This window comes from Gekko japonicus, unplaced genomic scaffold, assembly GCF_001447785.1.
Source record: "Gekko japonicus isolate JY-2015 unplaced genomic scaffold, Gekko_japonicus_V1.1 scaffold53, whole genome shotgun sequence".
Classification (NCBI taxonomy): Eukaryota; Metazoa; Chordata; class Lepidosauria; order Squamata; family Gekkonidae; genus Gekko; species Gekko japonicus.
This window is the reverse complement of record NW_015162474.1, coordinates 923,325-950,527: the sequence shown is the minus strand read 5'-3', so window position 1 is coordinate 950,527 and position 27,203 is coordinate 923,325. Positions and strand designations below refer to the sequence as shown.

Here is a 27,203-nt window from a genome sequence, read left to right as displayed (position 1 = left end):
CATCTCCACGCCCCCTTCCCCACCTCTCCTCGAGGAGGTGTCCGTCCTTCTGCAAAAGGGAGCCATCGAACATGTACCACCACACCTCCAAGGGACGGGATTTTATTCCCAATACTTCACAGTCCCAAAGAGAGACGGAGGCGTTCGACCCATATTAGATCTAAGGGAACTGAATCGTTATGTGACCTACCACCGCTTCCGCATGGTGTCCCTACAACAGATCATGCCATTGCTTTGCAGACACGTCTGGATGGCCACCCTCGACCTCCAAGATGCATATTTCCACCTTACTATCCACCCCTTCCACCACCAATACCTACGCTTTGCGATTGGTCAACAGCACTACCAGTATACGGCCCTTCCATTCGGCCTGTCCAGCGCCCCAAGCGTCTTCACAAAGACTATGATTGTGGTTGCAGCTTTCCTCCGTCTCCGAGATATTTCCATGTACCCGTATATAGACGATTGGCTTCTGGTAGCACCTTCCAAGACTGCCCTGGTCTCAAACGTCAAAGAGACTCTGGCGCTATTGGAGAATCTGGGCCTACAGGTCAATCGACAAAAGTCTCAATTGTGTCCAGTCCAACGAATACAGTACATCGGCGCAATATTGGATTCGAAAACATGCATGGCTTACCTGCCCCACAACAGGGCAACAGATATCATTTCCTTAACCACCGTCATCCGTACCCAACCCTCCGTCACGGCCTTCCAAATTCAGAGGCTGCTCGGCCTGATGGCTGCAACTATGTCAGTTCTCGTCTTTGCCAGACTCAAAATGCGCCCTTTACAGCTCTGGTTTATCTGCAACTACGACCTGTCGAAAAACGCACACACTGTCGTCCTATCCCCTCTTCCCAGCATACAGGACTCATTACTTTGGTGGACCGTCCCTTCGAATATCCTCCAGGGAGCACCCTTCCACCCCCCCGTCACCTGAGGTCACCATAACAACGGATGCTTCCCTGACAGGATGGGGTGCACACTCCATGGGCCTTCCAACATCAGCGGAAGACAAACTACTCTACACCTTGGACGTGAAGCGGGCTCTCCTGTTCTACCTCAATAGAACACACCCGACTAGACGAGATTCACAACTGTTCGTCTCTTACGCGTTAGCATGACTGGGCACTCGCATCACGGCCCAGCGCCTGTCAAAGTGGATTGTGGGTCTCATCTGTCTGTGTTACCAGATTGCCAAACAGCCATTGCCTGGCCCTATCAGGGCTCATTCTACCAAGGCTGTCGCGACGTCCACTGCCTTCCTCCAGGGAGTGCCACTGACGGACATTTGCAAAGCCGTTACATGGGCCACGCCTAATACCTTCATAAGGCACTACGCCTTAGATGTCCGTACGAACACCAACATGGGATGTCACATTCTGTTTTCGGCTATGCAGTAAAAGACCTGCCAGCACCCTCCTCCAGGTAGGCTACTGCTCGCTAATCTCCCATGGATGTGAAGCACAGAGACCACATCGAAGATAAACAGGTTGCTTACCTGTAACTGGTGATCTTTGAGTGGTCATCTGTGCAGTCACACCACCCGCCCTCCTTCCCCGCTGCTGTCAGCTTCTACATTTTTAATGGGGGTTGATTTGCGGCGGTTTGTAGGAACTGGCGGGATGTCCGTGCCCACCCCTCTGGGCATGCGCAGCGGGGTTCCTGCGCATGCCCGAGGGACTGGGCGCAAAAGTCCATTAAAAGAGCTTGCTACAGCACCGATCGGTCCAGCGCGTGTGCACTAGATCCCATGGGTGTGAAAGCACAGATGACCACTCGAAGATCACCAGTTACAGGTAAGCAACCTGTTTTTTCTTGGTACCTCTGCTTATGTTAAGAAAAACAAGTAATGGCCTTCCTTATTACACTCCTGCCTGAATTTTATCCCCAAAGACCAGTTGTTTGGGTAAACCTAATGGGTATGTTCCCCCCAGAGTGCTTGAAGTGTAAATAGAGAAGTGACTAGATAAAGGTAAACAGTTGTAAGAGTAAGAAACAGGAAGAGACTGAAGCCACTTCCGCATTGTCATTTTTGTCACATGTCCCTGTTGCTTCAGGGTTCCCCCCCATGTGTTTCTCTCTCTCCAGTAGTCCCAGAGGGAGCAAAACACATGTGGGGGGGGGCAAAGCAATAGTGACAACGAGTGACAAAAATGACAGTGCAGAAGTCTCTCCCCCTCCTCCCCCCCCGAACTGAGATGTTCTCAAGCTAAGAAACCTTTTTTTCGCTGTTTGGTTTCTTTTCTTCTTTTTAGCCACATACTGACTGATTCAGTGTTGTACATGATCTTGCTATCTTCCTGGTGAGGTTTTGGACTTCCTGCATTATTTGAGGGCTTATTTGTGTAAACCTTGCCTACTCTCTGAGTCGCTCTTCATACCTTGTTCAGTTTGTAGCTTTCTTTTTATCAGCAACCCTTCTCACTATGACTTCATGTCAGTTGGTAGTAACTAATTCTTGATCATCTTGACTAGTATGATATATAAAACAGCTATTTTCTGTAGAGGCTTTAGGATTTTGGACCCTCTTTTCCTGGATTGTTTATAGGGGTTCAGTTGTTCCAAGAGTCTAGCAATACAGGCAATCAGGTAGTTGGATTGTAACCTTTAGTTTCTTTCTAGTATTTTTTTTTTGCTGTTGGAGCTGGTTACTTCTGTTATATGATCAATGAATGTTGAAATAGCACCAAAATTGTACACCTTTCTAATTTAAAAAACTCTGGTATTTTAAGACAGAACTTACATTAATATAAAGGCCAAAATAGCTAGAGTTAAGTGTTTTGTTATGTTTATTTGTTGCCATCTTTCCTTCATAGTTTAAAATAATGTGATATAACTCCTTTTTCCTTTATGCATAGTATGTCTGGATTTGGAATGAACAGGAATCAGGCATTTGGAATGAATAACTCTTTATCAAGTAACATTTTTAATGGAACAGGTAAGCCTATTCCAATTTTCGTCTTTATATTTTTATCGCACCCTTCTTCCAAGGAAGGTCATCAGGGTGGCATACATCGTCTTTTCATTTTGTCTTCACAACAACCCTTTGTGCTAGGTAGACTGAAAGAGGAAGAGTGGCCTAAAGTCACCCAGTAAATTTCATGACAATGTGGATTTGAACTCAGATCTCCCACATTCTATTCCATCAGTTTAGCTGACTGTCAGTTGTTACATTCCAACAGGGTAAGATGAATGGGAGAATATTTTATGCATATTTATTGAGCAGTCCTATGATTTTGATGACCCATAATGCCAATATCTGGTACCTAAGCATGCTGAACAGAAATTAAGAGGGGGAAACTATATCTTAAAAGAAAAGAGACCATAACAACACCGCCTGTATTCATGGCAACCCTGCTGATATCCACTAATCATAGAGGGTTCTATGCATAGAGAGATGCTTGTGGTTCTCTCATGTTAGCCATGCATGGAAGGAGCCCGTGTATACCAGCACAACACTGTGATGTAACCATGTCCCACAAAACACAAGCCAGATCATGTGGAATTAAGGCAAAGCTCCTCTTTTCAGTGCATCTTTTAAGCCAGCCTCAAAACAGGAGTAGCAGGCAAGGCTAGAACTCACACTTCACTTAGCAGCTCCTGTAGCCATACGGCTATAGGGACACACACATACATGGGCATATATACTAGGATTGAATGAGCATATATACTAGGATTGAAGAGACTGTTAAGAAAGTACTAGCCTTGTGAAACACCACAGATTTACTCTGCCACAAAAATTGCACCTTTGCAGTCTATCTGAGAGGCTGTGTTGACAGAGCCAGTCAATACCAATTGACTACTTGCACTATCTGGCAATTGGCTACTCATTTCTTTGTTGTAGCCCTCTTCCACCTGCCATTCTTTACCATATCTGTTACACTGATTTCCCACACCAGTTGCTTATAGTCCCAGCAAACCTTTTTATCCATGTCATGTTGCATGGTTTATGACACCAGCAGTGATAAAGGGAACTGAGAGCCCTTAAGAGCCTGCTCCCTTACCTTTGCCGGAACTCAAGTAATCAGAAAGTAGAGGGCCTCTTGGGACTCCCCTCCCAGTGAGAATACCATAGTGAAGATAGCTGAGCAACAAGCAGGGAATGGGGAAAGATCTGTAACTATCAAACACAATCAACGCAGAGTGCTGTAAAATTCTAATCTTTGTTAGACAGCACCAATGATGGAGATTTGAAAGCAAGTCAGATGAATAGGGTTGCTGACCGTTCTCTAGCAGTGCTCCAGTGCCTTTAATGGCTACATGATAGACAGTGTTCCTCATTATTATATTCTCATATAAAACTTAATCCAGCACAGAATTGTCCAAAGGTGCAGCAGCTCTGCTAGGGCAAGAGAACTGGTGTTCCGTAGAGTAATAGCTGGATGCCCATTGGATACTGCTGTGTCCCTAGCTCTTGCTGTAGTCCTTCTTTCATGGTTTACACTACCCTGGGAATACAGAACTTCCTTGCCTCTGCACTTGTTGGAGGACTGCCTGATAAGAGCTAAGAGTATAATTATGACAGTAATGTGTAATAGCATTTGCAACAGATAATATCTAGGCTTAGGAACTCAGTAAGGTCTGATAAGCAAGTGAATAAGAATGGCATCACCTAGGTGCTCTCGCAGTCCCAGGCTTTATTCCCCCACCTCTGGCACTTGACCACACTTTGGGATTCATCTGCTGGGGGAGATACTGTAATTACTGAGACAGTATTCATCTTTCCCATGTAGGAGGTTGCAATGGAACTCTCTGTAGTCCCTGTGAGTGCCACTTCAAGCGGCTGATCTCCCCCCCCCCCAACATGCCTGTAGAATATGTTGTCTTTGCATCCCCAGTTGGAGTAGAGCTTTCCACTGAGTGCTTGTGTCCTGAGAATGGAAAATGTAAAAGGATTTAATTAATTAATTTTAAGCATTTATTAGCTGCCTTTCTTTCTTGCAAAGCTCAAGGCAGCTTACAAACGTAGATAAAACACATAGAACAAAATACATTAAAAACATAAAATCGAAACTTCCGGTCTTCGGCGCTTCAACAATGGCTGTGTCTCTTGGCTCCTCCAGGAGACATGTGCCATGAATCGGGGATTAGGAGGGAGCGTGACTGTACACGCTCCCCCATGGAGCCCATAGGCAAATGGGCTCCTAGCCAAGGGGCTTTGGAGAACCCTACCTCTGTCCGTCAGTCGGTACAGGGGGGCTACTCTCTGCCCTGAGGTTCCTGCCCTGATTCCCAGAATTGAAGCGACCACCGGATCAAGCATTTGGAGGTTTAGCGATTTTCTCTGCCTGGCGTGATGCCAGGGGCCATCTTAGGACCTGGTGGATCGATTTAAGGACTGATGAGTGAGTTTTTCGTTGAAACGAGACACCAAAGCCTAGAAGTGAAGTCCCCCTACTAAATAAGCGGAGGGGGGGAGGGGACGCCCTATCTCCCGACGTTTTAAGCGAATGCGAAAGCATGATTGGACTGATCAAATTGTGGCGATGGACTGTAGTGGAGAGTTTTTCTGAAAGAAAGCTGAGCGTTTAAACTGACCGTAGAGACTTTGGCATTCTTTCTCGGCGAATGTAAACATCCCCAAAAGATGGCGATGAGAGGCAAGGAGGGAGGTGGGACCAATGCTTTCTTCAGGAAGGAGAACAGTGGAAAGCTAGGTCATGTGACCTAATCATAGACTCTGTCTTTAAAGTGAATCGTTGGCCCTCTGGTGGCTAAAATGGAGCAGCGACCTGGATCTGTACTAAAAGCGGCTATATTTTTTAAGGGACAGTGCTTGGTGCGCACTTTGATCAATAGAGACTTATGAATGGTTGGGGACTCTAAAGTTTAGTTCAGTTGTGGTTGGACTGGCAAACGGATCGAAAAGCGGGTTTTTGGGGGGTAAAGGGCTTGCTACCCTAACTTCATAAGATCGGTTTGCTAAGAGAAAGGTTGGATTCTCCAATGATTGTGTTCTTAATGCAACAAAAGGAAGATCTCGTCCCTGGAAAAAGGAACTTGGTTTATATAATGAATGGACAGATCCAGACTTATAAAAGCTAAAAGCTAATTGGAGGTAGAAGAAGAAAAAGAAGATACAACTAAGACGGAAGAAGATAAATTGTTGAAGTGTTCTTACTGAAGGAACATTGGTTTTAAAGATTTTGCCTATGGGAGGGGCAAAGCGTAAAAGGAGATGCCAATTTTTCTTAAGGGCTGTGTCCAGGAGTGTTTTAGTTTTGGAATTACTTTCTGTCTAGTCTGATAAGCTGGTTTTGTCAACAGAAGTGATGATTGGCAGGCACTCTTCATGCTTGAAAGTATATGAACAAGTGTAAGAACTATGTTATAAGCATTGTAAAACCTCCACACTTGGGTTTTTAGTTAGATTCTCTTTACTTTCTCCTTTAGATGTAGATTTTTCCCTTCCCAATTTCTGTCTAGTTTTATAGTAGTTTCCCTTCCCAAATTCTGTTGTAGTTTTATAGAAAAGCAAATTTTAAAAATCCCCTTTGGGGGTAAAAAACAACAACAAAAAAACAAAATTTAAAATTTAAAATCACTACTTAGGACTAGGGATGGGAAGGAACTTGCCCACGACCAGTGTTCCTTCTAAGCTGAGTTAGTGTGAGCTAACTCACAGTTTTTTAGCCTCCGGCTCACAGATTTTTGTCTTAGCTCAGGAAGAATGGCTCCAGAGCAAACTGATTTATGCAGTAGTCAAATCGCTTGCTCACAACTTTAATGACAGCAGCTCACAAAGTAGAATTTTTGCTCACAAGAATCCACAGCTTAGAGGGAGCATTGCCCACAACCCTAAGTCCGCTACTTAAATTGCCCAGGTCATGGTTTGTGAGCCAAGAGTCATGTGATCTTGCCTCAGCGACCTTCCCATAACCCTCCATGCGGTTTTCGGAGGTTCGTGTATCTCGGAGGTTCGTGGGGCATGTCGGCAGCATCCCCAGCAGAAATTGATGCAAGCCGTTTCAGCTATTCCTTTTGCTCCCCTTTGCTTCCAAGCTGGGGGGACGGGGACACAAAAGGGACTGCTGAAATGGCTTACAGCCATTTAAACCTAACAGCTGAGTGGGCATGCCTGTGTGCTCTTAGATCTAAATGGAAGCCATTTCAGTGGTTCCTTGTGCTCCCACCTACTTCCAAGCGGAGGGGGAAGCAAAAGGGATCTCTGAAATCTGTTTCAGCCTAACAGCAGACAGGTGCACCAGCCCTGCTGTTTGGATGAAATGGACGCAAGTCATTACACCAATCCCTTTTGTTCTTCTCCCCCCGCCGCCCTGTGAGAGGGATCACTGAAATGGCTTGCAGCCATTTAAACCTAACAGCTGGGCGGGCGCTGTGGGTATGGTGGGTATGATCTGCATATTGATGACACTGCAGCCCAAACCTCTTGATGCTGTCCAGCAGCTTCACATTGATATTAAATAGCATGGGGGATAAAACTGAACCCTGTGTGACTTCTACAGGTCAACAGCCATGGGGCAGACAGCAGTATGCATTTTCTATGTTTATCTGAGAGATGCCGCTTCAGATTCTCACTCTGCCATGGAAGCTTGTTGGGTAACCTTGGGCCAGTCACACATTCTTGGCCTAAACTATCTCACCAGGTTGTTGTGAAAATAAAACGGAAAAGAGGAGAACATTGTAAGCCACTTTTGGGTCTCTGTTGGGGAGAAAGGTGGCATATTTAAAGTAAATTGTTATCAGCTTTGTCTGATACAGTGTTTTGCACTTTCTCCAGAGTCCATAATCAAAGTCTCCATTTGTGTGTTCTGCAGCTGGGTTTGGCAAATCTAGGCAACAGGTTGCCTTAATGACTTGAAAATTGCCCTGTGGGTGGCAGAGAAGTGCCCCACTGGCACAGACAAAATTTATTTTGTGTAATTAAGCATTCTATTAGCATATGTGGTCAAATCTTCTGCATATAATTTCAGGGGTATAATCATGCGGAGCTGCAGACCAGAAGGTCTGTAGTTTGGCAGTTCGAGACCTTAGTGCTGTGTGACGGAGTGAGCTCCCATCTCTGGCCCCAGCTCCTGCCAACCTAGCAATTTGAAAGCAAGAAACTGCATGTAAATAAACTACGGAAATGTCTTCCGACAGCTCTGGCTCTTCGGCTTGGAAACAGAGATGAGCACCGCCCCCTAGAGTTGGATTCGACTAGCTTTCGAGCAAGGGAAACCTTTACCCTTTTATAATCATGGGCCCAATCTATTAGTCCTATGCTTGAAACTTTTTCCCTAGCTGACCCCGGTAGTAAACACAAGTGAAGTAGATAACACAGCTGTTGGAAGTACTACTGGTGTCTTCCCATTCCCAGCCAGTAGATTTTGACCATGAACAGGGAAATAAAAGCAGTAGTTTGGTGGCCACAGTATTTGACTCTTAAGTTTTCTTTTGTTTCTCAGGGCTTGTTCTTGCTACTTTGTCTCTTTTAAATGCTGTTTTCCACAGCATATGTTGAATTATTTGAATCCTATAGGAGGCTTTGAATTATTGCTGGATCCTCTCCTGGTAATTTTAATACCGGATTACCACTGGTCAAATGCAAATCCAGCAGTGATGGCAGAGGTGCATTATCTGGTCCTGGTGGTAAACCAGTAATAAATTGCTGGCTGTGAAAGAGCCTGATAGCATATTCTATCAGTAATGCCATTTCAGCATCTCTTAAAGCCCCTTTATTAACAGCTGCAGTAATTTTTCCGCCCAGCTGCTTTAAGTATTTTGTATCAGCAGTTCTCAGGTGTGATACTTCCAGCCACCTCAAACTGTTATTGTAAAGCAGGATATAAATATTTAAGTACATTAGGTAAAGGTAAGGTAAAGGTTTCCCTTGCTTGAAAGCCAGTGGAATCCAAGGTTGCGGTGCTCATCTCCGTTTCCAAGCCGAAGAGCCAGCGCTGTCCGAAGATGTTTCCGTGGTCATGTGGCCAGCATGACTAGACACTGAGGCACACAGAACACTGTTACCTTCCCACTGAAGCGATACCTATTTATCTACTTGCAGTTTCTTGCTTTAGAACTGGTAGGTTGGCAGAAGCTGGAACCAGAGACAGGAGCTCACTCCGTCATGCGACACTCGGGTCTCGAACTGCTGAACTGGGTCCTTTCACTAGTTAGTTGAATCTCTTACTTTGAGTTCTGCCACTCTGGAATTGCTGTCTCACTTGTGTTTTTTGTCTTCTCATTTTGGGATTTCCTTTTTTTAAATGGTTGTAGGATAAGAAGGCAACAAAAATATAATCTTGATATTAGAATGGTACAAATTTCTTTTTATGATACTGTATTGTGCATATATAACCATTTCTGAGGGAAATTCTTTTAGAAAAATGTCAGTTGAATGTATTTACTTTTAGATGGCAGTGAAAATGTGACGGGACTGGACCTTTCAGATTTTCCAGCACTAGCAGACAGAAACCGAAGAGAAGGAAGTGGGAACCCAACTCCATTAATAAATCCTTTAGCTGGAAGGGCACCCTATGGTAAGTCTATACCCAGTTCTTTCTAAAGATCTCTTCAAAATGTTTCCTTTATCACTTGCACGGCACCAGCAGACATTGAAAATGGAACTTGTTGAATTTGCAATTTGGCATTGTTCTATAGGTCATTTTATTTCTCAGATAAATTAAGACAAGAGTTCAATAGGAGAATAATTAAACACTGTGTTTTGGTTTTTAGAGCTTGTTGCTTCCAGCCTTTCCCAGAGTCCTTTTCCCTTAAATTGGCTTTTACAGTAAATATTTGATTTTAAATTGGGAATAGCTTCTATTTATAATTTCAGTGTATTTTAATAAATGTTCAGACTTTATTTTACTGATTGTAGGAGCTCAACACCTCCCAAAACACACATTTTCTTATAGGTCTCTTGTGCTTTTACAAAAAAATTAAGGACTAAAGATTGTAAAAGAAGTGGCAAATTAAAGTGATATGTAAGTTATCAGCAGTAGTACGAAACGACAAAACAGAGTGAGCCTGTAAAATCAGACAAAGAAACCTAGAAATAAGCTGGCATCGTTTGTGTCTTCCAAACCTGCAAGAAGATATGCTATAGGTTTCTATTCTGTCAAAACAGTTGCTTAGTAAATTGTGACTACTCATTATTACTGGGGGGAAAGTGGGCTCTGATTTGCTTTTTCCTCATTGTAGTAAACAATACTGCTCTCTAGTACAGAACACCATATTTCAGTCTTGAATGCTTTGGCCTGCTTTTTTGAATTAAGAGTCATAGAATTTAATGTACAAATATGCTTGAAATTGAGGTATTATAGAAGAAGTCAATATTAGTAAGAGCACTGGTATTTTAATGAAATGATATACCCAGAATCATTCACTAGACCTGCACTTAGAATAGTTTTGATGTAATGGTTAAGAGCAGCGGACTCTAATCTGGAGAACTGGGTTTGATTCCCCACTCCTTCACATGCAGCCAGCTGGGTGACCTTGGGTCAGTCACAGTTCTCTCAAGAGCAGTTCTCTCAGAGCTCTGTCAGCCCCACCTACCTCACAGGGTATCTGTTGTGGGGAGAGGAAGGGAAGGAAATTGTAAACTGCTCTGAGACTCTGAGTGAAGGGTGGGGTATAAATCCAGCTCTCCTTCTTCTAACCTAAAATGGACAATTAATGCAGACCCATCACTTTGTTTATTTTTCTAATATTCTTGATATCAGAATCTGTTGGGGTAGAAAAATCTACTCATAATCAGTGTTCCCTGACTCAGGAGTAAGAGAGAAATACATTTTATAATATCTAATGTGGTACATTTGTTTTCAATACAGTTGGAATGGTAACAAAACCAGCAAGTGAGCAAACCCAGGACTTCTCAATACACAACGAGGATTTTCCAGCATTACCAGGCTCCAACTACAAAGACCCAACATCAAGTAATGATGACAGTAAATCTGTAAGTGTGTGTTTCAAAAAGGGAAAAATATCCCCCCCCCACCTGAGCCCTGTGTAACTCATGTCAGGGCAGTTTTAATTCTGTGATTATCAGCTGGATAAATAATATTTCAACAGTTAAGAATTGGTACTTTAGTCTAGGGCTCTGATAATCACGAATTCTGTGTGTACTGCCAGTCTTCTGAGCTTTGTAATGGTACACTGTATTTGCAAAACCAATTGCTTCCCAAACTTGAGGTGACTTCAGGAGCATCTTCTGGCATACTGCTGAAAGTTCTCTTTTGGGGAAAAAAGTGGGGAAAATATGGTGTGTACTAGTTTTTTATGTAGACCTAAAAGGGCTGTGGTGGCTCAAGTGGTTAAGACACTGAACTGCAGATGGAAGGTCGATACTTCAGCAGTTCAAGACCCGAGTGCCACATGATGGAGTGAGCTCCCGTCTCTGGCCCCAGCTCCTGCCAATCTAGCAGTTCGAAAGCAAGAAATTGCAAGTAGATAATGAGGTACCACTTGGGTGGGAAGGCAACAGTGTTCCGTGCGCCTCGGCGTCTAGTCATGCCGGCCACATGACCATGGAGACGTCTTTGGACAGCACTGGCTCTTCGGCTTGGAAATGGAGATGAGCACCGCATCCCTAGAGTCGGATTCGACTGGCTTTCGAGCAAGGGAAACCTTTGCCTTTACTTAAAAGGCTGTAGTCCTCAAAGCCCCCATATGTATGATCTTTTACATGTATGTGCCATCTGAATTTCTTCAAACATTTTTTCCTAATAGAATTTGAATGCATCGGGCAAAACTTCCTCTAGTGCAGATGGGCCTAAATTTCCTGGAGATAAAAGTTCAACCACGCAAAACAATAACCAGCAGAAAAAAGGGATCCAGGTGTTACCTGATGGTAGGCATGTTGGATTCTTCCCCTCCGTTTTAATTATTTTGTGAATGTTATTTAAAAGAAATCATTCTGTACCATTTGAGATTAATCTATTGGTCTTGCCTAGGTCGGGTAACCAACATTCCTCAAGGGATGGTGACAGATCAGTTTGGAATGATTGGTTTGTTAACATTCATCAGGGCAGCAGAGACGGACCCTGGCATGGTGCATCTCGCATTAGGAAGTGACTTGACAACACTAGGTCTCAATCTGAATTCACCTGAGTAAGTTGCTTTTAGCTCTTATACAATTTCAGTTGTCTAAAATAATGGCTTCAGCTAGTTACTTAAAGTGTCAAAACTTCAAAGCTATTTTGCAAGGTAAACTGAAAATGTATGGATAGTTAAGCAAACTTTAATAGCACAATTTGCTTCAAGGTGTTAAGTTCAGATCTGCAAATTTCCAATAAATCAGGATAGTTTTTTCCATTCCCTTTAGTTTTAAGAAAGATGATATACTTTATACATCAATTTAAAAACAACAAAACTTAATTCTGGAGCATGGAGCATATTTTCTTGTATATGCAGCTAACAAAACATCTGTGCCATACTGCAGCAAACATTACCTTTATATAGCAGCATGCCTTATAAAGATTTGTTTCTCGCTTGCCATTATTTAATCCCTTTTTGTCCGGGCCTGGATGGCCCAGGCTAGCCTGATCTTTCCGATCTTCGAAGCTAGGCAAGGTCAGCCCTAGTTACTATTTGGAGGGCAGACCACAAAAGGAAGTCCAGGTTTGCCACACTAAGGGATGCAGTGGCAAAGCACCTCTGTTCATCTCTTGCCTTGAAATCCCCTACGGGGTCGCAGTAAGTCATCTGCGACTTAACAACACTTTCCACTATCACTGTTCTCCATGAGCCATTGGCCTGAATTTGGGCCTAATATGGCAGATGGTTTAAATTGCTATCTTTGCTGTCTAAATAAATAAATATGTCGCTGTAATTAGTGAGAGGAAAGAGCCACTGATGTACTGTAAATTTAAGCTCCCATGTTCCTGGAAAAGGAGCAGCTGTCCATTGTTGGTTCCAGTACAGGTTTGTAGCGAGGGGTTTTATGTATCATATTAAAAAGCTATATAACATACCTGAGGCTCTTCATATTCTGAGAAAAGCCTCTCATGGAGGTTAGGGAGCCTTCAGAAGGAGCATTTGATATATCAGCCAGACGAGAGAAGTACAAACAATGTTGAGCTCACACAGAAGCACATTAGAGGCACACGTTGAGAATCTCTGAATCCTATAACTGTAATGTAACATGGTAGGTTGGGCTGTGGTTGTAGCAGTTTGGCCATATGGGTTTTGCACATACATGTAATATAATGGTTATCTACATCTGCAGACCCTTCCTGGAACTGTAAATGTTTTAAACATATGAATGTCGGTTGCCTGAAAACTTTCTTTTATTCCAATATGACAGAGTTAGTTGTGTTCCCCCCACACACACTCTGTTGTTCATTAGGACCACAACATCTTCTAGAAATCAGTGAAATTACTAATACTTTGGGTAGAAGCCTTTCATTAACAAGATATATGCAAAACAGAAAATATTTGATTGTGTTCCCTTTATTAAGTACTTGTACGAACCTGTCTTCTTAGATCCAAAACTACGAATGTATTGTTGTTTAATCAATTGTTTAAATTCATTATCCTGTTTGTTACACAAAAAATATGTTCAGTACAACAGATGATAACAACTTGGTGGTCCAGCCTCAAGGTGGCACTGATCTCCAAACTACAGAGATCAGTTCCTCTGGAGGACACACTCCATGGTATCACATCCCCACTGACCTTTCTCTCCTCCCCAAACTCTGTTCCCACACACCACCCCCAGATTTCCAAGAATTTCCCAAGCCGGCATTGGCAATGCTAATCAGTGCTTCTGTATATGACCATTATGCCTCATCGTCTCTGTGCTTAGTACAGCAACAAGTTAGACTAAACTGGATAGTTACAGTTCCATAGCTTAAAGATTTCAGTGGAGGATGCATTTTGAATTTGAGTATCTGGTAACTATGAAGTTGGAAGTTGTCTTCATCCATCCCTCTCTGTTCTCTCAGAGTTAAACACTAAAGACTGTAGCTCTGTTGGGGTGTGAGCAGTTCCTTTCCATTCTTCTGAGAATAAGGAACCTCAGGAACAGAGCAGTTCCTTCATCAAGAGCTGGAAATGACTTGTATGGTCTTTTTCAGTCCTTGGTGTGGGAAATAACAAGCTAATCTATTTGACTAGCTTTTGCATAAATCACCAATGTGACATGGACCCAACCTGTGCAAAACCAGGATTTTGGTGACTACTGTGCAATCTTGATGATATGTAAACCAACACTGAATGGGTAATTGTTTAAAAAAATAGCACAAGGAAAAAAATGGATATTGGTTCTGACTCAGTCACCTTTTTTCTGTGCAGAAATCTGTATCCCAAATTTGCATCACCTTGGGCTTCTTCACCTTGTCGACCTCAAGACATAGGTATGTCTAATTTGCTTTTGTTTTGTATAATGTTAAATACCTGATAAAGAATCTGTCATGGGTTAGGAATTAAGTCTCTTCTCACTCTGTTATTTAGACTTCCATGTTCCATCTGAATACTTAACGAACATTCACATTAGGGATAAGGTGAGTATACTTTCTGTGCCCTATAAAAACAAAATTTGCATAACTGACTGATTTTAAAAGAAACTTTTTTTGAGAATCTGGTACAGTATAGTGGTTGAAGACGTGAGCTAGGGAAACCCAAGTTCAAATATTGCCTTGTCAGGCGTTCAGAATTCTGCATAAAAGGCTATTATTGTTATTAGTTGTTATATTTGGATGCTTATAAATTATCCACTGCAAGGAAATCGACACAACTCCATAACATGGGAGGGCCTGGCATGATGTGGTCCATATATTTGGATGCAATTTTACAAATAGGATGTGTCTTTAGAGAGTTTCACTAAATACAGTGTTCCTAGAGAATACGCAAGGCTGACACTCTTGAATACTTCAGGACTTTGCTAATTTTTATTACACTTAATAAAAGGCTCGCATCTATTCTTAGTTACAGTTCAAGAGAATAGATGGTTCTTTGTTAATATACATTCCAAAAATTTTAGACGCTTTTTTTACTTGTCTTGTGATTTGACTTCTAGTTTAGAGTAACTTAAATGAGACCAGCCATCATCTCATTTATTCACTTCATGCCAAATTTCCTTCTTTTTCCAAGTCTTTTGGCTGATTGACATGTGTATGGCCTGGTATCCCTTAACAAAACTGCTCTGACTGCTAAAATAAATACACCAAAATTTATATTTTTTATACGTTGGTTTTTAAAGAGAGAATTTTAAGGTTGCTATTTTATTGTCCTTTTGCTAGTTTTTTGTTTTCCCGATAACTGTTTTATTGTTGAGATTGGAAGCTACTTCAGTCTATACGCTGAGAGTTGTGGGATATAAAATGTTTTAAATAGATAAAATGAATAAAGTCCACTACTACTGTTACTGAGTCAGTAAGTAGCTAGATAGGGGAATGACATTTTGTTCCTTTAAAAAGCATTGGCAAAAATACCTAAAGACCTCTTTGTAAATGTTGTAGTCTCATTGAAGCTAGTTGGAATTCTGCCACAATAATGTTTCACTTAATAGTCCCTTTAATGCAGTATTGTAACTAAGTTTCACATCAGATTGTAATGTCTTTATGTAAACCCTTTTTTTAAAAAAGTGTTCATCTTTTCCTTTACAGTTGGCTGCAATAAAGCTTGGCCGCTATGGGGAAGATCTACTGTTTTATCTGTATTACATGAATGGAGGAGATGTATTACAGCTATTAGCAGCAGTAGAGCTGTAGGTTCCGACTTCAGTGAATTTTATACTGGGGTTGGGAGGGATGACACACACACATTTAGGCTGAAGTGTTCTATTTCAAATGCAAGTTACTTTAATATGCCATGTCACTGGATTTCTTCATCCAGTAAGAGTAATGCATGAGAGGAAACATGCTTCTGCTTGCTGGGAAGAATTACCCCCCCCCCCCATATCATCCAGTGGGGGTCTATGTGTTGTTTAAATGCTGGTCAGCACCAGTCATCTGTTAGGCTGGATAAGTGGGTTGTCATTGTGAGTCCTAAACAGCTATGTGCTGGTGTTCTCAGCAGTGGGCCCTAAGTTTCTTACCCAAACCTTTTAGCTAGTAGCCTGGAGCCTCTAAATAATATTCCAAGATTAACAAATGGTACTGAGATTTACTGATCCTATGTGAGGTTTCTGTTACTTGTATAGAATTATGGATCAAAAAGTATTTTGAATGAATGTAAACACTTCCAGTATTAATCCCTCTATGCACACAAGTCAGGATGTTCAAAAATACCTTTCATGTATGGGATCCAAAGTTTATTTTCACGTCAGTTAAATTTCAGGGCATATATATAATTATATATTAGCCAACATTGTTAAATTGGGTAGATTGTTCATGTTTTTTTCTTTAAATTACACTGAAATCATTCTAGCTAACAGATACTTTTCTTTCCTGATAAAATCATAATAGATTTAACCGAGATTGGAGATACCACAAAGAAGAACGAGTATGGATTACCAGGGCACCAGGCATGGAGCCAACAATGAAAACCAATACATACGAAAGGGGAACATATTACTTCTTTGATTGTCTTAACTGGAGAAAAGTAGCTAAGGTATTTTTTCTTCAGCCAAATGTTTAAAACCTGTATTTGTAGATTTTTTTCTTTCACATTGCTGTATGTACTTAGATATATTGTCAGAAGAATTTGTTTATAAAGGGAAGGATATCCAAAGTTGTCCAAAGCTATTAATGTCTGATTTACAGGGACAGAGTTCTGTCGTGGGTAGATGCATCTCTTGGTTTTTTCTTGGTTCGCTGCATTTGCATTCTCACCTCCACTCACTGTTGAATGTCTCAGTTAATGACCATATTATTGCTTACCTACCTGCTTAGGATAAACCAGAAGTATTTCAAGATCCACTGTTAAGTGGGGAGCTGTTCTCATTTTCAGCTTATTTCAGCCTCTGATTAATTCTTTGCCATGTAAGTGATTGAAATAAATTAAGAGTATTGTCATGATAGGTAATTATGTAATGACATCCTGTGACTTGCATTTTTCTGTGAATCTTAGCTGAGCTGAATATATGAATTGCAAAATAGTGGGAGTTTATTTTGCCACATACCTATACACATACATGTTGAGAGAAGTGTGATGGAGGGGGATGAAGCCTGAGCTCAAGACATGCCTTTTCTACTTGATGTTGCCTCCTCAGAGTTATGGCATAAGAATTGTATGTGTGAACCAAGGAATGGCAATGGAGATTGAGGAAAAGTTGATGGAGGTTGAATGCTTGAATTCTCCTGTTACATATATATTTAAGGCAATTCATTCAGACAACCATGGGCAAACAGCAGTTTTCTTTGTATATATTTAGTTTCATTTGTTATTTAAGAAGAGCCCTGCTGGAGTCCAGCATGTTGTTTCATACTATGGCCAACCATTTGCCATTTGGTGATTGGCCTATACCAAGGGTATACGATGGGTACTGGTTACTTTATATAAATTAAGGCACAAGTGTTAAAGAAGAGAGAGGAAAAGAAGCTCAAACCTCCAAGTAGCTGTCTTCCTTTTGTGTCTTTTAATGCTGCCCCTCAGTAGCAGCTTATAACAACTGCCCATTGTTGGCATGAGCTTTCTAGAGCCGCGGTCACGACTTTGTACTCATTGTCTGTGTTGGGACTGCTCTATGCCACAATGAAGCTGTCTCTGATATTGAGGTGAATAGTGTTGCTTTTGCACCCACTGTAGTGGGCTTAGAGCCTAGGGGTGCTGGTGCCCTGGAGCACTGGAGCTTTCCTGTTAAGCCTTCCTGCATTATTCCTCCTTGCAGTCTTCCCCCCGCCCCTAGACACCTGCATCCATGCCATTGCTTCCTTTTTGGGACTGTCCTGCATGTCAGTTGATGCAGGGTTGGAGCAAGGAGGGTAAAGTTTCTGTGAGTTACATTGTTTTGAGGTTAAAGGAATATAAATTCATTTCATAAACTCTTCAGTTTTAAAAAGGCTGTTGCAGAGCTGAACTTAATATTTTAGTGCTGAAATAAAAAACATACTGATATTTTAGTATGTTTCTAATTTAAAGTAAGAACTTTGAGTTTATTTATTTATTTTTTCATCCCCCTGGGGGGAGGTTTTTATTGGGTTTTTTTTTGAGGCTACAAAACTACAACAGAAAATATAGGAAAGGGAACTACATCTAGGGAATAAAGAAAAAAGACCCACAACCAACTAAAAACCCAAGAATAGGAGATCATACATCAGCTTAACACCATGCTATTTTCAAAAAGCTACTAATAATACAATGAATTTAGTCAATTATGCCAGATTAATTATCGTTTAACCATCCCTTTAACTGTTTAAAGAAATTCCCAGAGCATCCCCAAGTTATTTCAACATTTTTTCAGGCACAAATCAGAGTCCTTCAGCCCTTATTTATTCTTATCTTTTCTAATCCTCGGTTTATAAAGGCTTTTGGGGGCAGCTGCCCCCTTTTCAGAGGGGGAGTCCTCGTCCGAAGACCCCGAGCCCAACTCACCATCAGATTTGCTTTCTTTTTCCTCCTCTTTGCCCTCTTCTGGTTCCCCAAGTTGTGTCCGCAGAAATTCACGTGCGTAAAAAACAGTGTCAATCTTTTATTTTTTATTGTTAATCTTGAAAATGACATCTTCTGGGGTTAACCATCTGTAACTGATGCCATTTGTTTGTAAGAAAAGGATTAATTCTTTATAGTTCTATCTCTTCTGTCTTATATCAAATGGAATATCTTTTAAAATCCTGATATTATTGCCCCCAATTTTCAAGGGTGTTCCTGAATTTGCTTTCAAAATAGCATCTCTCGTGTCTCTTCAAGAATCTGACCACTATTTCCCCAGGCAGATTATTTTTCTTGATGTACGATGAATAGGACCTGTAGACCACATCCACCTCGCTGCAAAGGTATTCCGCCATTAAATCTGTCATTGGGGCTATTGTTTCACTCAGCTGTTGCTTCAGATTCTCTCCTTCAATTTCCGGGACCCCTTGAAACTGTAGGGCCAAATTTGCTCTATCCAATTGTAGCTTGAAGCTTTGACTCTTCTGTAGCTTGATTCATTTCCAGCTTTTGCACCTTTTTCTTAACTTTTTTAGTAGTGACGTCTATTTCCTTCACCTTCTCTCCCATTTGCTCTGTTGCTTTTAAGGATTGTGTCAGTTGCATCTGCTGCGCTGCCACACTCTGCCCAATTACTGACAGTTGTTGTTTAATGCCAGTGATCTTGTCCAGCAGGGGGCACAGGGAGTCAGCCAAGAGTTTTGAGAGCTCAGTGACCTCATCCGTTCGAGGACTGGCCCCTAGTTTCGATTTCAGCAGCTTCTCTTTCTCCGGTTTCTTCCCCGCCATCTTTTTGGATTTGTTTACTTTTCAAAAAAGTTGCTAAAGTCTCTGATATTCGCCCAAACGATTTTCTGCGCTCTGGTAAGTCTCTTAAAACAGTTTTAGTCGCTTATTTTTCCGCTCCCCCCTCTTTCCTTCCGTGTTTCATCTATGCGTTTGGGAGGGATCCCTCCCTCCCTCGCTTTCCTGTTGCTCTTGGGGGGGGGGGGCAGCTTCTTTTTATATCTTCATGCTCGCTTCAACCCGACTCACAGTTCGTTGTCGGCCATTCAACCTAGCTCATCATCATTTATTTCTCCCAATCTCCAGCGCTTGTCCCAGTCAGCAGCACTCATACCATGTGGTCATTCAGCGGCAGGACCTTCAGGGCAGAGGGGCGCCTCAATTCTCCGGCTTTCGGCCATCGCAGAGGTCACCCCTCAAAAGCCCCCTGGCTGGGAGCCTTTTACCAAGGCTCCGGGGGGGGCACGACCAGTGTTCCCTCTAAGCTGTGTTAGTATGAGCTAGCTCACATGTTTTTAGCCTCCGGCTCACACATTTTTGTCTCAGCTCAGGAAGGAGGGCTCCAGAGCAAACTAATTTATGCTGTAGCCAAATTGCTAGCTCATAGCTTTAATGCAGGTAGCTCACAAAGTAGAATTTTTGCTCACAAGATGCCACAGCTTAGAGGGAACATTGGTTGCGACCTGTTGGACCCCCTCCCACACGCTGGTGTGCAGTTTACATCCCCGGGACGTCCGGGAGATGCGTCTGCCTGCGTGTCGCCATAAACTGGAAGCTCCAGAACTTTGAAATTTTAGACAGAGAAAAACTGAAACTGAAAAACTACTGTTAATCAGTGTTTACTCTTCAGAAAATCTTGTGCTGCACGGCTAGAGAAAATAAGTGCAAGCCGAAAAGGATTTTGCAGCCTGATCCTAGCTGTGTGTCTTTAGAAGGAGGTTCTGTAGATTTAAATGGGACTTGATCTTAGCAGGCATGGTAGGATTACAGCCTTTAATATACTAGCAAGTCTCAGAAATTATGTTTATATTTTTAATGATCATGGAGTATGCAGATGTTGTCGTTTTTATTTAAATTCCTGATTTTTTGTAGGATAAAGGTCAGTTTTTTTACTATGCTGTCTTCTCACACATACTTAATCCCCTCCTATGATGTTTCCTTGCTAGCTCACCTCAAAACAATCCATAAATGTCTCAAGTGGTTGGATACCCGACTGTTTACATACCGGATATAGAGTTAAAAGTATTTTTTTCTATTTTTATGTCCCAAAGAATTGCATCTTGTCATCAGTAAATATCCTATAACAGAGCTAGTACCTGGATTTATATTTATAGCCTGCCTTCTTCCAAAACCCTGATTATGCAAAGTCCATACTATGGCACTGAATGGAAAATTTTTTGAAACATATAAAGGAGTAAAAAAGAATAAACTGGTTAACATGATAAAATATTTGACTCCATAAGAATCAGCATTAATTTCACTATAGCCACTTAAAAAGCTTGTTCTTATGAAGCCAAACATTTTATGGGGACGTTTTCAGGGAGGTTTTTTGTTCATTTGTTTATTTTGCTGATTCTTCCCTCCCACTGCAGACCGTAGCTTTGCCCATCATTTGTTTCTGAGGGTCAGGATTCAGGAACAATAACAGTGAAACTCCCCCTCCCCTTCCCACTGGCAGAAAATGGCCTTTTGGCTCTAATTCACCAGGAGCAGTGTTTTGGGAACCTCTGTGCATTGCAGTGGAAGGCATGAACTGGTGGGAAAAAAAGGACAAAAGTGATTTTTTTTTCCTGCAGAGAGCAACCTTTGGATTCAATCCACTATTGGTAAAGTGAAGAATATTGTTTTTGCAGGGTGTTTATTTTTTTCTGATAATAAACCAAATGAAGACTTGTTGACATTCTTTGTAAAAAGCAGCAGATGTGTGTGTGTGTGTGTGTGTGTGTGTGTGTGTGTGTGTTAGTGTGTTAGTTAAATGCATGAGCCCTTGGTTCTCGATGCACCACCTGCTGATAAGGAAATTATTGCCTTTTTATTTGGGTTATAGGAGTTCCATCTGGAATACGACAAACTAGAAGAAAGGCCTCATCTGCCATCAACATTCAACTACAACCCTGCTCAGCAAGCCTTCTAAAGACTTCCCTTGTCTTGGGGTATGGCTGTCTCAGCACAATACTCAACATAACTGCAAAACAGATGTGGCTCAGGCATCCTGGTTTTAATTCCTTTTGAGGATCTGGCATTTGGCTCATGCAAAGGGGTCACCATTTGAAGTCCTGCCTTACTAATTATGTGCTGCCCAACAACTAAATTTATCATTTGTTTTTCTTTAGTTTGAGCAGGGTCTGATTTATTTTTTATTTTTTTATTTTTATTTTTTTTGCCAGCAGACAAGCTTGGGTCCGTAAAGACAAGCAAGTACACTGACAAAAGTTTACCACTTAGTTTCCAAAATGTAAAAAAAGGAAAAAAAAGAAATAGACAACAAAATTTGCATTGTTCATTGTAGCACTCTTGGTAATAAAAGAAATGTTTGTGCATTTTTATGTGAAGATCCTTCTCGTATTTCATTTGGAAAGATGAGCAAGGTCTGCTTCCTTCATTTTACTTCCCCTTCAGTTTTTGAAAAGGCAGTTTTCGCCAACTTAATGCAAGAATATCTGACTGTTTAGAAGAAAGATATTGCCACAACCTCGGGTTCATTTCCAAGGTTGTGTGTTACTGAGCTTCATCTTTCCAGAATGAGCAAAACACTGTCCAGTCTTTGTTACGATTTTGTAATAAATGTGTACATTTTTTTTAAATTTTTGGACATCACATGAATAAAGGTATGTATGTACGAATGTGTATATATTATATATATGACATCTATTTTGGAAAATGTTTGCCCTGCTGTACCTCATTTTTAGGAGGTGTGCATGGATGCAATATATGAAAACGGGACATTCTGGAACTGCTGGTCAGGGGACTTCTTTGTCGCCCTGTGCACTAAAGGGCCAGATTTCAGCAGCCAAGGACATCCATACCCAAGTGAATGTGATGGGACTTAACGAAGTGAACTGAGACAATTCACTTTGGCTGTTTGAACAGCAGCGTTTCATAGGAAGAGAAAAAAAAAGATCAATCTTGTATTTTCTGACCACATAAAGGCTTCTTCTCTTTGTAATAAAGTAGAAAAGCTCTCCTCACTGCAGTGTTGACTTTGATTTGAGATTGTGATATTGCTTCTTCAACAGTGGAAAAAATATGGAAAAAGTTAAAAGTATTAAAAATATCAAGCTATAAAGTGATTGTGGCACTTAAAATGAAGAGTCTCTTTTGCTGCTGACACTTCATTGAATACGAGTTGCATACCCTTCCACTGTCAGCCTAAACTCATGATCAAACATGTTGTCATCTCAGGACAGGCTAACAGAATTGAACAATGTATTTTAACAATGGGAGCTGGATAACATGGGCGATCATGGGAAGATGGTCCAAAGATTTACGTTGAAATACCTTCATTTTTGTCATGGGCATGTCATTTTAAAACGTTTGAGCAGAAAAGGTACATTTCATTTGATGCCTATTTTTTCTTCTTCTTGAAGGTTCAGATTTAAATAAATCAACATGAATAACATTTCATTTGTGAAAGGCACTGTAACTATTCTCTAGGTAAAGAGAAAGAGGGATAGTGTGTGACCCATTTTTATTAATATGTAATTCAGTCAGTCCACTTTGAACAATACTACAATCAGATGTTGTAAGTTGGTACATTGTACCTGAAATTACCAAAGTGAGAAAAGAAGCAAAATAATGTCAGTGAAATGTTTAAACTGTTTTTTCCTCAGTCTAGTGCAAGAGAATTTGTGAGGTATTTTTCCTCTCAAATGACGATGGGAAACCAGCCATTTGCTACCATTTGCTGTTTCTATATCAGGTGTATATCAAATATAAATCTACATTTTATATGTATTTTGGGTTAAATGACAGACATAAAAATATAAACTAACCACTGTCATCTTATTATTTAAAGCAAAGTGATTCCTCTACCTGAATTGTGTTCATGCTGGTAACATACTTTATGACACACACATTGCTTCAGATGATCTGGTTTTGTTTCTTAGTGATTCAAATACACTTTTACAAAGGTGTTTAAAAGGGAAAACACAAAAATATTATTCACAGTGTAGACATTTGTGAAACACTGACCTATTACCATTACCACAAGAAAGTTCCACAAAAATCCTATGGCACTAGCATATCCTTGTTTCTGAAATGACTCCCCCCCATTTTATGTTTAACGTGCATTCAAATGCCCTATAGATTTATAGTTATGGGAAGATTACAGAAGATTTTTATGTGCCTAGCAGTGTACCCTGAAAGAACTTTGTTTCAAAACGTTAGTGTGTATTTTCCATATTTTGAAAAATATGATTTCAGATGCACTTTATTGTGGTCTAACTTGCAATATTGTACATGATCCAGACTTTGAGATGAATAAAACAGGATTGAGAATATCATGATGCTAATGCTAACAAAATAAAGCATTACATGCTGCCAAGAACAGAGTTCTACTTTAGACTGTTGTTGATGTGGAACTGAGAATAGACAGTGGTGACTTGTGAAAACCATTACATCCAGTTATTCAAATGAATACATTTGATCTCTGTGAGCTAAATATATATTTTTAAATCTGTGTGTATGAGAGATTGAGAGAGAGAGAATGTTCCTTACAGAGTTGATTGTCTAGTTATCCTCCTGTCTGTTTAAGAGAGACATTCATAAAGCTGAAAGTCTCTGGTTATTTAAGCTACATGTCATGAAAAATTGGGGGTGGGGGGAGCAAGTGATTATATGAAGCATCAACTTAAAACCAAGTGTTCCGTTAGCTGTACTGAGAGGCCTCAGTAGACACATTGATGGTTTCTTTTCTTCACAGATAATACACACAAAATTGCCCTAGTTAAAAAAACTGGCTGCCATCCATGCAGAATAACCCCAGAGACACTGGTTCAGTTCAGACATAATATAGAACCATGGTTTAATTAAACTAACTATAGTTAATGTGATTATATGAACATCAGCTACACCACCACCTATGCTGAGTTAAGGCCTGTCATCAGGAGCAGAAGATGGTTTATTAAATACAATTGCGGTACAATCCTGAGCAGTGCTGCATCATTCTTAAAAGGGTGTAACTCTGGTTAAAATTGCACTTTTAGTCTTAACTTTGGCTTTGAGTAGTTATGAATGCAAGAGCAAATCAATCGCAGACTACTTCCTGTATCAATCTCATTTTAGCAGATACAGTCACAATTCCATGATGATTGAAGTCCAATAAACTTTTATTATTAGTTTTTATTGGTGAAAATAATTTTGTTTCCATTATAATTTACAAGGTAGGTTTAAAATGGTATTTATTTTCTTCTTGGCAATAGTAAAGTTAATTTTTTTTCCAAACCATTCCTTGGTTGCAGGGTTCATATCTCTTCTTCAAGTTGTACCCTTTGTTGGTCTGCAGAATTGCTGCTTTTTGAGTGTTACCCATATCTTTTTCTTACCAAGTACTTTACTAAGTGCTAGCCAGTTGTTTATCGTTTCTGAAAAGGGGCATTCATAACAACAGAGAAAGAAGGTTAGGCACAATTCTTAATTTCACATACTCTGTATTTTGTCTGAGCATTTTGATTATAATTCCTAGGTATTTTGATGTCCAAGACCAGACTTAGTTTGAGCAGTGAACTACATTCAGACCATTTTGAAGTACAAATTTGACACAAACAAATTCAGGTTAGATATCACAAAAACATTGTGTTTATTGCAGATTTAAAGTTGTGGAATAACAGTTAATGTCATTAATTTTGAAGACAGAGTTCGACAAATTTATAAAAGGTCCTTTAATTATTTCTTTTGAAAGCCTCACTAGTGGCCCATTATCAAGAAGAACAGATATTAAATTTCATTTTGAAATCAAGAGAGGCTAATTTTTCACATTTGTTTTGGTGGGAGTTAACCAGGTTAATGCTTCCAGGAACAGTTTATGCATATCCAAGAAAATTTTCACCCAGATCACAATAACTACATTTTAGGTTTTCCTTCCTTGCATTGTAGGGTTAGGCTCTCTTGATCTGGTTACTTGTTCTGCTTCGGTACCATGCTGTGATCTGGATTGATCTGTAGGAGGTCTATAAAGTGAATACTATAAATCAGGGGTGGCCAAACTTGCTTAATGTAAGAGCCACACAGAATAAATGTCAGATGTTTGAGAGCCGTAAGACATGAACAAATATTACGTGTTTTTATTGAAAAATATGAAAATTTGCCTTTTATTAACATTAAATGAGACTGCCAAAAATAGAATCAAAAGGGGTAAAAACAGATATTGATAATATTTATTTCTCCAATGATATTTATTTGTCTAAGAGGGAGAGAGGTGGAAAGAATGAAAGGTGGAAGAGAAAAGAGAGAGAAACAAGGAACATAAATAGATGGGGAGGGGGAGGAAAGAAGGGAGAGCGGAAGGAAGGAAGGAAGGAAGGGAGAAAAAGAGAAAGGTGGAAGGAAAGAAAGAGGTGGAAAGAAAGCAGATAGATGGGGGAGGGAAGAAGGAAAGGGGAAAGAGAGAGAGGTTGAAAGAAAGCAACTTTAACTTCAAATGTGTTCTCTAACCCCCCCCCCCCCCCCCACACAAACACACCCCCCCCCCACACACACACACACACGCCAGCTGGCTTGTCTTGGAGAAGGGATTTAAAGAGACAAATGCCTTCTTCAAGCCGACTGACCAGGGGCGGTAGTTTGAGAACGCATTAAAGTTGAAGTTGCTTTCTATCTCTGCTCCCCCCCCCACCTCAAGCCTACCCAGAGAAGGGAACCAGATTGGTGTAATGGTTAAGTGCACAGACTCTAATCTGGGAGAATCGGGTTTGATTCCCCACTCTTCCACTTGCACATGCTGGGTGAACTTGGGCCAGTCACAAGCTCTGGCACAGCTGTTCTTGAAAAAGAGCAGTTTCTGTCAGAGCTCTCTCAGCCCCACCTACCTCACAGGGTGTCTGTTGTGGGGAGGGGAAGGAGTTTGTAAGCCGCTCTGAGACTCCTTTGGGTAGTGAAGGGCAAGGTATAAATCCAATCTCTTCCTCCTCTTCGACTGAGCAGGGAAGCATGCCTCCCCTTCAACTTGGAAACGGAGATAACCACCACATCCCTAGAGTCGGATTCGACTGGCTTTCGAGCAAGGGAAGCCTTTACCTTTACTTAAAGTGTCAGAAAGAAAAAGCGTTTGTTATGTTCTTTGCTAATTAACTCTAGAGACTGTGTTGTGTAGTATTATTTTATTTGCTCAGTAAACCTGTGTGTATTTTTCTAAAGGTTTTGGTCTTGTGTGCATTTAACCTCAGGGGATCATGAAGCACTGCTTACTAGTCTGGGATGCAGTGGCTCAGAGGGACCCAGGCTTGGGTTTCCTGACAAAAAGGCCTAAGTTATAAAGACTTTAATGAACTTTATCTGTATGATCATAAGAATATCAGAGCCCTGCTGGATCATAGCAGTGGTCCATCTAGTCCGGCCTACTGTTTCACACAGCAGCCAGCCAACCAGTTGCCCTGGAGGGTAAACAAAGCATAGAGGGCAAGGCAGTGCTTTCCAACACTAGTATCCAGAAGTTTGTTACCCTTGTATGCAGATATTCCCTTAACTAACTGTGGCTAGTAGGCATTGATAGACCTACCCTCTATGAATTGCTATAACCCTTTCTAAAGCTATGTACACTAGTGGCCATTACTACATCTACTGGCAATGAATTCCAAAATGTACTTACTTGTAGAGTAAGAAGTCTTTTGTCTGTCTTGAGCCTATTGTCCAACTTCATTGGGTGACCCTGAGTTACAGTACTATGGGAAAGGGAGAAAAAGCTTGGTCCACTTTCTCTGTCCCATGCATCAAAAATCTAA

The 27,203-nt window shown here is 40.9% G+C and overlaps 1 protein-coding gene across 1 annotated transcript in view; it reads left to right on the top strand.

The window, feature by feature from the left end:
- Positions 1 to 22,449, top strand: part of CNOT2 (CCR4-NOT transcription complex subunit 2) — a 92,074-nt gene extending 69,625 nt beyond the window's left edge. Inside the window, exons 7-16 of the mRNA XM_015405702.1 lie at positions 2,862 to 2,941; positions 9,360 to 9,485; positions 10,779 to 10,903; positions 11,677 to 11,797; positions 11,901 to 12,057; positions 14,242 to 14,303; positions 14,401 to 14,450; positions 15,555 to 15,655; positions 16,356 to 16,500; positions 21,314 to 22,449. Of these exons, the coding sequence (XP_015261188.1) occupies positions 2,862 to 2,941; positions 9,360 to 9,485; positions 10,779 to 10,903; positions 11,677 to 11,797; positions 11,901 to 12,057; positions 14,242 to 14,303; positions 14,401 to 14,450; positions 15,555 to 15,655; positions 16,356 to 16,500; positions 21,314 to 21,400 (1,054 nt within the window). The 3' untranslated portion in view covers positions 21,401 to 22,449. The remainder of the gene's footprint in view (positions 1 to 2,861; positions 2,942 to 9,359; positions 9,486 to 10,778; positions 10,904 to 11,676; positions 11,798 to 11,900; positions 12,058 to 14,241; positions 14,304 to 14,400; positions 14,451 to 15,554; positions 15,656 to 16,355; positions 16,501 to 21,313) is intronic.
- Positions 22,450 to 27,203: the final 4,754 nt, after the last annotated feature.